Source organism: Oncorhynchus nerka, linkage group LG24 (genome assembly GCF_034236695.1).
Source record: "Oncorhynchus nerka isolate Pitt River linkage group LG24, Oner_Uvic_2.0, whole genome shotgun sequence".
Taxonomy (NCBI): Eukaryota; Metazoa; Chordata; class Actinopteri; order Salmoniformes; family Salmonidae; genus Oncorhynchus; species Oncorhynchus nerka.
The window spans coordinates 62,470,575-62,486,642 of record NC_088419.1 but is presented as its reverse complement, the minus strand read 5'-3'; the positions used below and the strand labels follow the sequence as shown (position 1 = coordinate 62,486,642).

At 41.7% G+C, this 16,068-nt stretch overlaps 1 protein-coding gene across 4 annotated transcripts in view; it reads right to left on the bottom strand.

Annotated features, from left to right (window-relative positions):
- Positions 1-1,898: 1,898 nt before the first annotated feature.
- The window catches only part of osbpl1a (oxysterol binding protein-like 1A), a 28,401-nt gene continuing 14,231 nt past the window's right edge, over positions 1,899-16,068 (bottom strand). For 2 of the 4 annotated variants that reach the window (XM_065009040.1, XM_065009041.1), the window contains 14 exons: positions 11,177-11,339; positions 10,511-10,676; positions 9,220-9,295; positions 6,966-7,100; positions 6,691-6,788; positions 6,379-6,561; positions 6,156-6,263; positions 5,958-6,047; positions 5,693-5,816; positions 5,232-5,345; positions 4,935-5,058; positions 3,856-3,946; positions 3,609-3,653; positions 1,899-3,300 (listed from right to left, as the gene is read on the bottom strand). In XM_065009040.1, the coding sequence (XP_064865112.1) occupies positions 3,198-3,300; positions 3,609-3,653; positions 3,856-3,946; positions 4,935-5,058; positions 5,232-5,345; positions 5,693-5,816; positions 5,958-6,047; positions 6,156-6,263; positions 6,379-6,561; positions 6,691-6,788; positions 6,966-7,100; positions 9,220-9,295; positions 10,511-10,676; positions 11,177-11,339 (1,620 nt within the window). In that variant the 3' untranslated portion in view covers positions 1,899-3,197. The remainder of the gene's footprint in view (positions 3,301-3,608; positions 3,654-3,855; positions 3,947-4,934; positions 5,059-5,231; positions 5,346-5,692; positions 5,817-5,957; positions 6,048-6,155; positions 6,264-6,378; positions 6,562-6,690; positions 6,789-6,965; positions 7,101-9,219; positions 9,296-10,510; positions 10,677-11,176; positions 11,340-16,068) is intronic. The other 2 variants (XM_029632657.2, XM_029632658.2) reach the window with 2 other exon arrangements.

The window sequence follows — 16,068 nt, the reverse complement described above, 5'->3', positions numbered from 1 at the left end:
AGAGAGTTTACGTGACAATGTTCTTGAGGAAGAATTGAAAATTATTGATTTGGTAGGCACATGGCAGGGGCTCTTGAGATTTTAACCAGACATTACCATTGTTTTCAATTACAGACAGGCTTTATAGGATTCCGTCCACAGCCAATAAAGGGGATGCAGTCCTATCCAGACATGTAACGGAGAGCAATTTACAGGTCAACAGCCGCCAAGATAATTATGCACGACCCAAATCTGCCCTCGTGTTAAACCAATGGAGTATTACGCCCGTTCCAATTGACTGGAGACCTAAATCAAGCAGTGTAAAACAGCAGTCGGCGAACACACAAAGCAAAGAAGCCGAAGTCCAACAAGGTGGATCCCCAAACGAGCCCGCCAATATACGCTCAAGGAATACACGATCAAGTGGAGGTTCGGAAAAACTGGACCGTCGGAGACACCGGTCCAGGGGCGGCCAGTAATCCATATGCACTGACAGCAAACTAACTCTAATCTAAAGAGGTAGTCCACGATCTCAGCAAGGCACAGAACAACGTGAAACAACAGTGACCGAAACGCTTCCCCAATTCCACATTCACTGTCTCCGGTAGGTCAAAACACATTATATACTGACCACTAAACGAAGAAGAGTTCCGATCGAGGCATGTGCGCAAGTGCCAGAGCAATCCTCCACCAGGAGCGCAGGCCCGAGACCTTCATGAAATAAACTCACACAACGCTGCTGCACTTGCGCATTCGGATCAAGATATTTGGAGGTAGTAACTTACTTATTGCCATGAAGCATCAATTAAACATATTTAATAAGAAATAGAAATCTGAGCGGGACTTATAAAAAGGACATATTAAAACGGGTTAGGGATTTTTAATTTTAGCCTTACAGACAAAAACTATCAAGATACTCAGCGGCAAAGAGATTAAGAAGTGTCACCAGAAACAAACCACGACGAAGAAGCATGGAGAGGTCAACATATGGCAAGAATCATGGAAAAGTATTATATCGTGCGCCATTCTATACTATATCGTGCACCATTCTGTTGCGCTCAGTGAAGCAATCTGTCGTTCTGCCCCTGAACAGGCAGTTAACCCACTGTTCCTAGGCTGTCATTGAAAATAAGAATTTGTTCTTAACTGACTTGCCTAGTAAAATAAAGGTAAAATAAAAATAAAATAAAAAAATCATCAAGAGTGCACCTGCCAGTATCCTATGTCAAGACTACGGTTACCAAAATAATAAAGAGCACACTATATATAAACTCCCAAGTCATTTATTGGGTAAATCGCCAAAGTGTTGGCATCACTGTGCCTTCTTCAGGACTACGGTAACCACCATGGATTACCGACCCACCGTCAGTGCGCATACGACTCCTCGCCTGTTTGTCAACCTCAAATAAATCTGTGTCCCATTGCGCTGCAGAGCACCCTGCCTCGTGCCATACATGTGCATAATGGTGAGGACTCACACTACTGGTCGTTAGAAGCAGACGCACAAATTCTGTGGGGCCTTCGACAGCAACTAACTGCTGGAATGAAAGCAACAACTATCCACCGGGCAGGGATTCCTATGGTCTTAGCAGCTAAGGTCAGCGATGAGATACGTGCCTGTCTATGTACCAATGGATGAAGCCATGACACCTGTCCACTCCGCCGCCTATTCAGCTACATGATGGAACATGAGGATGGAAGGAGGGCTCATAGGCGCCATTGCAGTGCACCCCTCAAACGGGTCACTTTATGTAAACCTTGTAGTGGCTCGCACCAACGTGGATTTTTATCATCAATTAAAAACGATAAAGCTTTCAATGATAACAAAGCTTTCAACGTTTTCTATGGAACATAGATTGGCTTCAAAAACCACCAGAGCCATGCCAAAGTAAGGCATTTAATTAACACAATGAACAAACTTGTTTACATTTAGAAGTTAGTTATTTTATTATACTCATTATTTACCAAGTTAAAGGGTCATGTTAATAATTGGATTGTACTACCTCTGCATACATTTTATCAGATAACGGTATCTGGTACTTTGAGGTTTTCCCCCCTATAACCATGAGACAAAGTCTCATAACCATATTACACTAGCCCCATTGTTAAATTACATAACAGTCCATAACTTAGATTATTCTCTATTATGACCCATGTCCTATATGATCCCTTCACAGTTGAAGAGGAATGTAAAAGGACAGCGGTTAGAGAATAGACAGGGATAGTCCTCTGTTTAGATAATTGCATAGCTTACAGCTCTGAAAAAATGTAATGGAAAGGAATTGTGCATAAAACATGTAACTACCATAACCTTTAGAGATGTGTTCCCTCAAGTTAATTTTCTCCCGCAATGATTGTCATGAGCAGATCTTGTAGTGATGATCATAATTATCTAAGCAGTGTGGTAACATTCAATAGTAAGCATTGTACCCGTATTTTTTTCTTCCTACAATCAATGGAGCAATCGACCAAAATATTAACAATCCACTGTGTTATGCATCAGTCAATCAGTGACCTCACAAATGAATGTGAGCATTGATGGACTCAAAAGTAATTGGAATGAGGATCAGCAACAGTTGAGCTGTGGGATAATACTAAAATATAAGTAAAGAAAGTGTTATAAACTAACAAAAAAATCCCAACCACTGAGAATATGTACATTATGTGAGTGCAGTTCTTTTTTGTAACAAACATTTTATGAAGTTGTTAACACAAAACAGCTGTACATTAAATTAAGAGCAACAGATTTAGTATGTGGATACTGTATGTTCCTAAAGGGCCAAGGTCGTAGGCTTGTGCAAATAGAATACTGTATGATAGATCACACCATACACAATCAAAGCACTGCATCGTGAAGTTAAAACAAAACAGCGACTCAAATCATGAACCCCTGTCAACCAAGCTACAATGGAGAGAATACACATGCTAAAAAGTAAATGATCTAAAATGGCTGCATGAAATGTGACCAAATGCTACATTTTTAAGCGTGTTTAACAGCTGAACATTTTGTATTACAAAATCATCAATTATTGTTATATTCATACACAGTATTTGAATTGTAATAAATTAAGACTATTGTATTAATCTCCTATTTGCATATTGGATGTAATTAACTGGTCTAAAAAAACGAATTAGTGGAATGGAATCACATAATAGATAAGGAAGTTGACGTGGATAAGAATAAATCTCACTATTCAAGGAATGTCCATTAGTGTCCATTAATAAATATCAGGTAATAGAGAATAGTTGCGGTCCCAGTAGCCAGTGGAGAACAACCAGTCCTGGTAGCCATTGTGGGGATTCTGACCCTGATGAAACCACCTGGAGATACAGAAGGGATACAGTGAGCATGGGTGGGTAGGGGGGAGGGGTGGGTAGGGGGTCAGGATTTCATCATGTCATTTCCTGAATGAGAGTTAGTATCTACATTACATTTAGCATTGCATAAGTGAAAAAAACAGTATGTCTAAAAAGATAATCATGCATTGGTTGTGTAATAAATAGTCAGTGGGTGTGTATGCAATTATTTCCAATTTGAGATCAGAACTGATGCATGCACAGTATGTATTAGCACCAGTAGATGGCGCTACCACACAAATTTGACAGTGCAGAGCACATGTAAGGCACACCATAGAAGAGCAAGCAACTCAAACCTGGGGCCAAGGGCAGGGTTTCTTCACATCAAAGCAAAGGTGCAATACAGAGAACATGACAATGGAAGAGAAAAGTAGGACTTTGCATTAGTATAAAGCAGTAAACCAGATACCAAATGAGAAATTGATTAAATGAAGGGATACCATATTAAAATGATATATTTGTGTACATTGAGAATATAACAAATTCAATTGTCAAAACATGTATTTCTCTCAGTCTTACTTTGTTTTCCACTCGTCATCAGATTTGGAATGGGTTTTGCGTGCAGCTCTCTGTTTCTCTTCTAGCCTCTTCTTCTCCTCACTTGCAAGATCTACAAGGAGAACACAAGGGGTTTTCACAGATCTACCTTAGATTAACTGTGCACTCAGTGCTAAATCTACAGCACCAGGTGTCACAGGAAGGCCAAGAAGATCATCAAGAACCTCAGCCACCCGAGCCACAGCCTGTTCACCCATCTACCATCTAGAAGGCGGAGACAGAACATGTGCATTAAATCTGGGACAGCTTCCATCTCCAGACCATCAGACTGTTAAACAGTCATCACTAGCTGGCCTCTACCCGGTATCCTGCCCTGAACCTTAAGAGACTGCTGCCCTGTGTACATAGAGTCATTGAACACTGGTCACTTTAATAAATGTTTACATACTGTTTTACCCACTTTATATGTATATACTGTATTCTAGGCATGGCTCATGGTATATAACTACTGCACAACCTTTTCATACGATCTATACACAGTATATGTATTGTTGTATACTTTTTTGCGCTGTTGTCGATGTTTGTATCATGTCTGTGCTGCTGCCATGTTGTGTTGCTACCGTGTTGTTGTTGTGTTGCTGCCATACTATGTTGTGGTCTTAGTTCTCTTTATGTAGTGTTGTGGTGTCTCTTGTCATGATGTTTGTTTTGTCCTATATTTTTAATCTCAGCCCCCATCCCCGCAGGAGGCTTTTTGACCAGTTTAATTAGGCCCTCATTATAAATAACAATTTGTTCTTAATTTACTTGCCTAGTTAAATAAAAGGTTCAATCAAATAATACAAAATAAAGATGACCATTTTTATACATGTATATCCAGACTCTGCTATTGATCGTTCTGATGTCTTAATTTCTTGTATATTTTTAAAAATGTTTATTTTTGTATTGTTATTGTACTGTTAGATATAGAGCTGCACTGTTGGAGCTAGAGACATAAGCATTTTACGATAACATCTGCAAATCTGTCTACACGACCAATAAAATGTGATTTGAAACCAAGTGTTTGCAGATGATACACAAGCACGTATCCTGATTCTTACCAATATCTCCGTTCTCCATGGCTCGTATGTCTGGCCTCAGCCTGCAGTCTGTCTTTGGGATGAGCCCCTCCATATCCTTATCCAGCTCATTCAGTTGCATGGCAAACGACGTGAAGCTGTACATCTAGAAATACATACACACAAAAAAAAAACTGTTTCCAGGACTGAATATTTCAATACAAAGCCGTGAAGACTGTAAAATGATGCTTTATGATCTTGAGGTTTCTAAGCCTCTGCATCTTTGTATGCTTGAATACACCATCCATCTAAACAGGAGTGTTTTCTTATGTGTCTAACCTCTATAGAGTTTTCTGGTCTTGGGGCTATCCTCCACAGGAGCTGGCTGCCTGGGATCACCTCTACGGTGTCAGCCTCTGGTAGGGGGATCTCCTCCACCTCCTCACCAGAGCCCTGGACAACAGCACAAATGTATTTAGCTTTATTTAATCAGGGAGTCACCATTGGGACCAGGTTCTCTTTGACGAGGGAGACCTGCATATACAATTTCATAAAATACATCCAAAAACTAATGCAGGAAAACGAGAGGAGCACTCCACTGAAGCTCTTCTACCTAAAACTGTAAGAGTTGTCATAACACAGTACATGTTTTTTTAATTTTACACTTTCAACATGTTTAACTTGACACCCAGCACATTACATTCTTGGGAGTAACAAAAACCCTCAGGGATGGAGAACTCGAAAGTATTTGTTTGCCATGTAATGGGGATTACATGAGTTTATGGGGTTTACACACACACCTGTTTACAGCTTTTCTTTTCCTCTGCCCTCTTCCCACTTCTCTTATGTGCCTCCAATGCAGCAGAATCCACTATGTACATACACTCTGTCCACTTTCCATAGAGAGAACAGACCTTCTTTTTGCTTTGCCAAAAACACAAATACTGTCAGTTTAAAAACTGCAGACATCACTGACAATATGGCAACATGCTGGAGAAATATGAAAAACAAGAGGTACTTTGATAGGCTGGCTAAATCAAAGCCGCCACAACATTAAAATCATACCTTTTGTCCAGAATGTAGCCTTCAACTTTGTGCAATTCCTTGCCAAAAAGGCCACAGGGTTTGAAATTCAGACAGCATCTTTCTCCAGTTCTGTGAAGAAATGTAGAAATACCATTCAATAATTTCCCCTTTCATACTTCCTCATTCACACATTGCACTTCCTATCTTAGTCTAAACATGTGAGAGTGTTTTCCTTACTTGTGGTTGAGAACCTCCAAGTTGCCATACTGCTCAATCCACAGCTGCCCCACAATGATGTTGTGGACGCAACATGTAGGGTTTGTCCATGTGTAGGCCTCATTATACCTGGAAGTACAAATAACTCTAAAACAACATGTCTTTGAACAATACATTTTGGCTTCACACAGACAACATGAGAAAACATCACAACTATTGTTAGTGCATGAATGAGCATGCTTACCTGGGCAGCTCCAGTGTGATGATGCCTTTGGGTTCAGCCTCCACGCTCTTGCCCCAGAACTTGAGTTTGGGGTAGATGGAGCCGTGGAACACAAAGTCTTTCTTCAGGCCTTCGGCGTGGAACGCACTGACTGGTGGGTGGTGGCTCACCTGCTCTGAGATCAACCTGAACCCCAGGTCTTCTCTGCCAGAGAAAAGGGTGGGGATTGGGAGGGTAAGAGAAGTATCCAATGCTGTAAAATGGCTGGCTCAACACTTCTCATCCTCCAAATAAATCACCAGTCCTAGAGATGTACTCCTCCCTCACTCTTACCTGACCAGTTCGTAGGTCTCTCCCAGTAGCGGGTTGAAAGGTTTTCCAGTTCTCTCCCACTGGGAAGCCACAGCAGAAACAGCAAACGCTGCCACACACTGTCAATGCAAAACAGATTACTTGATGTAGAGACTTTTCATTACTCTTTTTTTTCCTACATGCAGTATGTGTGTTGTACCTTCCTATGCTTGTTGCTCTCAATTTGTGTACCAAAAAGTTGACAAAAATAAATCAATAATCAAATCCGTGTTCCAGATCATTTCTCTTGTGTGTACCTTCATCCTCTCTATGGAGTCAGAGGAGGAGTTGGCCTGGTGGATGAGGTATGTGTGCTCCATGTACTCTGTCAGACGCTGCAGGAAGCTCAGAGGCTCATTAAAAATCACTGGCATGGTAATCTTAGACAGCTCCTGAGAGAGAGAACAAGAGAAAGAAAGAGAGAAAACAGAAGCACAAGTAGTTGTACTACGTGAATGCCATTTTCAAACCATTAAATAAGAAAGTCTCTTGGAATGAGGAATAAGCAGTGATGCAATGCACCATGGAAAGGTCGCATAATTCAAACATCCCATAGGCTCATCATAACATAATAAGCTATAGCGAAACAATCGAATGTAATGGTGTAAATGTAAATACTAGTGTATACGGTTTTAAAATGCACACAAACCCTATTCAGAGCATCAATTAGTCCATACAGAACTAAAAAGCTGAAGCACTGATATTTAATCCGTTACAGTACTGGGCCATGGCTAAACATTGAACAGGATTAGTTTTCATACTAGGGTTCTGTATGTATGTATGTATGTATGTATGTATGTATGTATGTATGTATGTATGTATGTATGTATGTATGTATGTATGTATGTATGTATGTATGTATGTACGTACAGTGGGGCAAAAAAGTATTTAGTCAGCCACCAATTGTGCAAGTTCTCTCACTTAAAAAGATAAGAGAGGCCTGTAATTGTCATCATAGGTACACTTCAACTATGACAGACAAAATGTAGGATTTTTAATGAATTTATTTCCAAATTATGGTGGAAAATAAGTATTTGGTCAATAACAAAAGTTTCTCAATACTTTGTTATATACCCTTTGTTGGCAATGACAGAGGTCAAACGTTTTCTGTAAGTCTTCACAAGGTTTTCACACACTGTTGCTGGTATTTTGGCCCATTCCTCCATGCAGATCTCCTCTAGAGCAGTGGTGTTTTGGGGCTGTTGCTGGGCAACATGGACTTTCAACTCCCTCCAAATATTTTCTATGGGGTTGAGATCTGGAGACTGGCTAGGCCACTCCAGGACCTTGAAAATGCTTCTTACGAAGCCACTCCTTCGTTGCCCGGGCGGTGTGTTTGGGATCATTGTCATGCTGAAAGACCCAGCCACGTTTCATCTTCAATGCCCTTGCTGATGGAAGGAGGTTTTCACTCAAAATCTCACGATACATGGCCCCATTCATTCTTTCCTTTACACGGATCAGTCGTCCTGGTCCCAATGCAGAAAAACCCCAAAGCATGATGTTTCCACCCCCATGCTTCACAGTAGGTATGGTGTTCTTTGGATGCAACTCAGCATTCTTTGTCCTCCAAACACGACGAGTTGAGTTTTTACCAAAAAGTTCTATTTTGGTTTCATCTGACCATATGACATTCTCCCAATCTTCTTCTGGATCATCCAAATGCTCTCTAGCAAACTTCAGATGGGCCTGGACATGTACTGGCTTAAGCAGGGGGACACGTCTAGCACTGCAGGATTTGAGTCCCTGGCAGCGTAGTGTGTTACTGATGGTAGGCTTTGTTACTTTGGTCCCAGCTCTCTGCAGGTCATTCACTAGGTCCCCCTTGTGGTTCTGGGATTTTTGCTCACCGTTCTTGTGATCATTTTGACCCCACGGGTTGAGATCTTGCGTGAAGCCCCAGATCGAGGGAGATTATCAGTGGTCTTGTATGTCTTCCATTTCCTAATAATTGCTCCCAGTTCATTTCTTCAAACCAAGCTGCTTACCTATTGCAGATTCAGTCTTCCCAGTCTGGTGCAGGTCTACAATTTTGTTTCTGGTGTCCTTTGACAGCTCTTTGGTCTTGGCCATAGTAGAGTTTGGAGTGTGACTGTTTTAGGTTGTGGACAGGTGTCTTTTATACTGATAACAAGTTCAAACAGGTGCCATTAATACAGGTAACGAGTAGAGGACAGAGGAGCCTCTAGAAGAAGTTACAGGTCTGTGTGAGCCAGAAATATTGCTTGTTTGTAGGTGACCAAATACTTATTTTCCACCATAATTTGCAAATAAATTCATTAAAAATCCTACAGTGATTTTCTGGATTTTATTTAGTTGATTACCCTCCCCGGCTACTGAACCACATTCCACATCAGGATTATGACATGCTCTCAGCGGTAGCCCAAGAAAAGACACACAGTTGTATAGATGTACGTTACTTACTGAACAAAACATCAGTATAGGACTGACTGAGCTTAATACAGGGACTATTATGGCCACAATAAAGCAGAATGCCGGTTGGTAGCTCACCATGCCAATGCATTTCCTCAGGATACTCCAGATGCTTAAGTCATTTCTGGAGAACATGGGTGCTGGTAAACTTGTTCTGGAGTGAGGGACATCATACACACACACACACATAAAAGGTAAATGTACAAATGACACTGTGCGCTCTGTTGACTTTGAATCTACCCTTATGGTACAGTGATCTGCGTTTCATTGGATTAGACGTGTAACAGATGCTATATCACTAACGCAGGAGTCATATCTTATTCAGGACAATATAGTCTGCTGAGTGCAACAAAAGCCTTCAGTTTTGTTTCAGGCACATGCAGAGCAGACTATTGGACTAAGGCCCAGGTCTACAATCAACACCCCTATACAAGGTGTCCAGTAGCCAGCCATGGAAATATCTGCTCCTTGAGACCTTCACTGCTACTCTATTTATGGTTAGAGTAATTTGACCGACACATGTACATTCATATGAACACCTACATTCAACATGAATTCTTGCTCACACAAAGACAGCGGAAGAAGATAAAAACATGTGGATACTCTAGTTCACACATCCCATTTAGTGAATATGCTATTTAATTAACTTCCTAACTGCCAGTCTGGTTGAGTTTGGCTATTTCAACCACCACAGGTTTTTGTTTTTTCATGTTTCTTTCTTTGAGACACTGAATGACACAGAGTGGAAAAAGCAATCAAATTAATGGCCATCCTAAAAACCTGCCCTCCACTCCTATACCCTGATCAGCCTCCAGACTGAAGGGACCAGTGAACATAGGATTCTACCGAGTTCCGATTACTGCATTACATTGTGACCTCAATGTTTAACTGGTCCTACACATTGCTCGGCCTTCTCAATGGAGAGCCTTTCTCCTGCCTGGACGGCTCGCTAAATTATTCACGCTGACTGACTTGGCAGGAACAGGGAAAACCCTCAAAATAACCCATAGGTATGATCCTGGCAGTCTAGGAACACAAGTAAACAAGCAGTAAGGTAAAGAACAAGACTTAGCTTCAGGACCTGGAAGAAACTCCACCTCTGTATTTTTTACAGAAAGGCTTTCTCTCAAATGGATAGTCAGGGACAAAATGTTCATTAACAAACAAAAATATGACTTAAAAGTTAAGGTATTGTGCAGAGGCAAAGTGACTTTTCTTTCCATGTTCAATCCAAATCGGAAGCTTCTACCTTCCAGTAAAAACAGCTGTGTAATGTAAACAGGACGCCTGTCTGTGTGTGCTTGGATGTAGGGTGGATGGGATAGAAGCTGGGTGGGTAGGAGGGGTGTGTCAGGGGGGCTCAGCTCACCTGTGCCTCACGGTCCCATTGGGTTGGGACTCATCCTGATGGTGATCCTCTCGAGACATGTTGGTGGGGCTGCTGCGCTCGCTGCTGAACAGGACAGAGCCTTCCTCGTCGAATGAATGGCTGGCCACCGTCTCAAAGCCGCTCAGAGAGTGCTCCGATTCAGAGTCTGAGAGGGAAAGGTATAAGCAGGCATGTTGTAAAGACAGGGACTAGAAATATGAGGGACAGCGCTATGAAGGACTGCATGTCGCTATCGGCAACTGACACTTTTCCCTGAGCCTCCCTAAAGCCCTGAGGGGAGAAACCTAATCTCTGGATCGAGTTGCATTTAAAGTGCCCTGAACCAACAGATGAAGGCATCGGTCAATCGATCATTACAAAAATCATCCTAAACATCATCACAGGCCATCTTGTAAAGGACTGTTATAGGCATTTTCAAAGTTGAATACTATATTGTAGGAATGTAGGCATTGCTCAACTGCAACTAAATTGGTGCACACACTACATTCAAACAAGCAAGTCATCTTAGCACAACATGTAAACACAAAAGATCATAAAATACATGAACAGCTAAAGGCATCAAGAAAATAATCAGTGTCAAACAGGTGAGGCAAGTTCTCTCACTTTAAGTCAATCCGATTGTAAATAAAAACAAGCCATACTCACCAGACACAGCGTCGTGGAAGTCATCCTCACTGAGCGCGCCCTGTGGAGAAGAGCCTGTGACAACGGACTGCTCAAGTTCGTGGTGCTCTGTAGCCAGAGTCTGTAACGCTTCAGACAGGATCTTATTCTTCTCCACCTCCTGCTCCAATTTCAGACTGCGCACCTGAACCACAGACACAATAATTAATAATCATACAGTATATGTTTGATGGCACGTCATGGCCTACAAATATCAACACCGAAAAGCAAGTTACAGTATACAGGGAATACAGTATAGATATCAGCAGAGATCTCTGTACGGATGAGAGGACCTATATTGTGTAGGTCTGTAAAGACTACAAGATTAGCAACTAACTGATCACTCTTATTACTGTGCTCAGATCAGCAGACAGACATCACAGGGCTAGAGTGAAGCAGTGTTGAGAGGAACAAGACATGTTTGGTTGTAGTAGAGGACAGGTGCCTGAAGCCTGCCATCTCAAATGGCTGTCCAGAGAACATGACCCTCATGGAACAGAGATGATCAGATGATCACAATAGGCAAGGAAATGGCCAATTAGACATTTGTATTCTTTTGTGAAAATACAATACATAAAAATATACTTTTCTATAACTGTTGATTGTTGAACCCTGGCCCCCGACCACTTCCTGTTGAGTGGCACAAGTTTGTTTAGTTTTGATTGTAGTGAGAGCCGTCAACATGTAGCTAGCTCCCCTTCCTCTCCCCTTTTCTGTGTCCCAAATGTGTCATTTGCACTCCGACCTGTGAAAGTTTTTGCTAGCTAGCTTTCGCTACTAAAAGGTAGCGAACACTGAGGTATAAGGGTCAAGTGCGGGGTTTGTTAAAAACAGGACAACGTGCGTGGATCACTGCTATGAAGGTCTGGCTACATTTCACTTCAGGTAACGTAAACGTGTTATTTGATTAGCTAATATGCTAGCTATAAGTTTTCCACTAAGTGTCTGAAGGCCTAGCTAAAGCAGTCTATGCCACCCAAAAATAACTTTGTGCAACAGGAAAATAAATGTGATTGTGGGTTGCTGTAACATCTCTATCTAGTTAGCCAGTAGCTAGCTAACATTTGAATAGCTAATTATGTGAGACAATAATAGCTACATCCATGTATTGTTGCTAAGCTACCATAGCTGCGTTCTGTGCAAACAACTGATATAGCTGTAGCTTTTTACCCACAAAGCTGATGGGGTGGCTTGTCAAGTTAACCCAGTAATGGACCTTGCACTAACTAACTAAGTATTATAGAGGACTTGGCTACATTATTGTATAGTATTAGGCTTAACGTTAAGACACTGTAGCTAGCTAGATATATTGATATGCTAGCCCATAATAATAAGCCTAATGTCTCTACTACTACAGTTCAGTTCCATTCCCATGTTTGTGTTGCCCGGGCTAGGGCTTAAACCAGCAACTTTCCAGCTGCTGGTCTACCTCACCAACCTCGGTCTCTCAATCCTGGTCCCGGGGACCCAAAGGGGTGCACCTTATTATGTTTGGCTTAACACTACACAGCCAATTCAAATGATTAACATATCTAGTGTTGATGATTTGAAACAGATGTGTAGTGGTAAGGCAAAAACAAAAAGGACCAGGAAACACTGCTCTATGGCTAGACTACTACAGGGGCAATGAATAAGTGTGGTGCCATGACTACAATGGTTCAAGCCCAGGATGACAAAAAAATGGGTATGAAATTGAACTGGCAGCTGGAAGGATTCCTTGTACCATCTCCTGCCATTGTGTCCTTGAGAAAGGCACTTAAACACCCCCCTAGGGGTGCTGCACTGCAGGGTGTTGGGAAAAGCAGAAGACACATTTCCATTCTAACCAGTGGACAATAAAGTATATATTCTGTTCTTCTCACAAGAAGACTCAAGATCTCTACACTCACACTGCTGTGGTCTCTACTGCAGCACTGTACATGGATGGATTCCTTGTATTGTACTACACTGCCATTACACTATATTTGGATACTATTTAATTGTGCTATGTAAATTATTCTGCATCTTCAGAACAAAAACGTTTAGTTCATTACTATGCCTATTATTACTGAGTATTCATGTGAATTACTTGTTTATTGTGAAAGATTATTAGTCTCAAATGACCACAATCACATTTTAACATGTTTACTTTGTCAACAAATGAGAGCGCTGCAATGAGAGCTACAATTATACATTTGAAGATGGGTTAAATGGAATACTAACTGCAATCTCACCACTATCCAGGCCAAGTAGCCCACATCTTCTGAAGTGTCTGGCTAGCTCCGCCTCCTCCATACACTGACTAGGCTACATGTAACCCCGCTTTTCCATTTTTTCTAAGTAGACTGTTTACTTTTCTGCTTGTAACGTGCATTTGACATGTTGCGTTCTCTGGGGGAGATAGCTATCCCCGGATGTAGAGTGGGGACGGGCGTTTTAGTTTGTTATTATTAGTTTGTTATTGTTTACATTCCAAAAAAAAGGTCTATACCTAAAATATACCTCATGACCATACAACTTCTCCTTTCCAAAAACTGAATTTTTGGATCCATTGAAACACTGTGGCTTGGCTGGTACTTCTCTGCATAAAGCCAGATATGAGCCTAAAAATTGAAATACATTTCAAGAGACAGCAAGGATAGAGTTTCTGGTGAGGGCAACTCAAAGTCGAAGGTAGATACACACACACACACACACACACACACACACACACACACACACACACACACCACAGTGAATTAGAGTACAGCTCAACTGTAACCAAGGCTGGAAATTGATGGGAGAGGAAGCAGACAGATAACGTAAGGTAGCATATAGACAAACAGCAAGATGTCTCTGAGGACTTGGTAGAATTCTGTCTTGGCCTCCACTAAGATCCACTGAAACATCTCATTCAATGTCAAAAACTAACAGCCTGAATGGAATGGATTAATTAACAGCAACAGCACAGGCAGTAAGTAACTACTTTAGGACCAATCTGCTCAACAGTTTTATAACGAGAGATTATGCAATAATCAGAGTCACATCCTGTGCAACTTCAGTATACTTATAAATAGCATATTCAACATCATATGATAACCAGGAAGCTTATGATATTATTATACCTTGCTTTGGTGAGGGTTCACCAATAAAGATAAAAAAATCCAAACTGAAGTAATGAAACGACAGATTTCATTTACAAAATCATGCAAAATGTTTGTCCATCGTTAGTCCTTGTAACACTGCAATAACATTGCTGATTCCCAAACACATGTAAAGTTATATATATGGCAGTATCATCCTGGTTATCATACTTAAACAACATTTACAACCAAAAGATGCAGTAGCAGTGAGTCACAGTGAAACAGTCACACTTCAAACCAGGAACCAACTACAATAACACAATCACTGCAAAGCTCACTGAACTCGAGTCGCAAATAAACTCACAATAAATGTAGCCTCCTCCATATGCTTTGCTGGTAAAGCGTTTCTCCCATACGATAGGCCTTCAGTGGGATACTGGCATTCGTCTGTGTGCTCACAGAACAGAGCACTATTGAGGAGCCAGCAGCAACGATAACAGTAGCAGAATCACCCATCAGGAGATGCTGTGTTGTAATCACCAGATGATGGTACTGTAGTAGCATATAGCAGCAGTAGTAACAGTTGCCGTCCCAGTAGTTTGAGCTGGAGAGTGACTCTGAGCAATGGCAGATGTAGTTCTGTAGAGAATCACTTTCAGACAGTCATGATCCACCAGAGTGAGTTCAATCCTCCACAAAGCACTCTATTACATTGAAAGTGTAGTCATTTAGCAGACGCTCTATTCCTCTATGAAGTAGGCCTAGTCACACACACCCTCCCTCTCCACTCAAATGATTAGTGATCTCTGTACTGCATATCTTTCCGTCACCATCTGGCAGTGATGACACATGAACACATGTAGAAATGAGTGACACTCCTCTTCATTCTACCACATCATTAGTCTTAAATTCTTTCCATCTCTTTGTAATCTCTACATATCTGGGCTTTTGGGCAAAAATAAACACTACATTAGGCATTTCCACCTCACACAAACAGTTTGAGAGTCAAAACAGCAGATATAATGTACAGTATGATGTAAATGCATGTGGACACATCAAATTGTGCCTCATTAATAGTTCGCCCTCAGGTCCATGTACAGTACACCATTGTATGGGAGAGCAACACCTTCCAAGGTCATGACTGCTGGTCACTTCATTACTGTAGAGTGTCTCCACAGCCTCCTTCACCCAAGAGCCATCTAGCTAGCACCGCCAGGCTGTAGAGCCCATCTCAAGGGGAAGCTAGGTAGCACCGCTAGGCTGTAGAGCCCATCTCGAGGGGAAGCTAGGTAGCACCGCTAGGCTGTAGAGCCCATCTCAAGGGGAAGCTAGGTAGCACCGCTAGGCTATAGAGCCCATCTCAAGGGGAAGCTAGTTAGCACCGCTAGGCTGTAGAGCCCATCTCGAGGGGAAGCTAGGTAGCACCGCTAGGCTGTAGAGACCATCTCAAGGGGAAGCTAGGTAGCACCGCTAGGCTGTAGTGTCATCTCAAGGGGAAGCTAGGTAGCACCGCTAGGCTGTAGAGCCACATCTGGAAGCCACTGTTATGGAATGAGGCTGGAGCAATGGCTTCTTCTGCTTCACTGCTCATCAATACTGTTTGAACTGTTAGTTTTTATTCTGTTTATTTAGAACCTAACGGACAACTACAAAAGCTCAAACCAAGTTTATTCACCCAATGGGTCAAACAGCTGAAAAAGACAAATGCATGTTCCCACCAGCACAAGTATTAATATCCCCCCTTTAGGTGGAGTCTCCTCCTTTTCAATAAACATTACATCTTTGTTGCTAGGCAGGAAATGAAGTGACATGGGTAATAAACTGTTCCTTCGT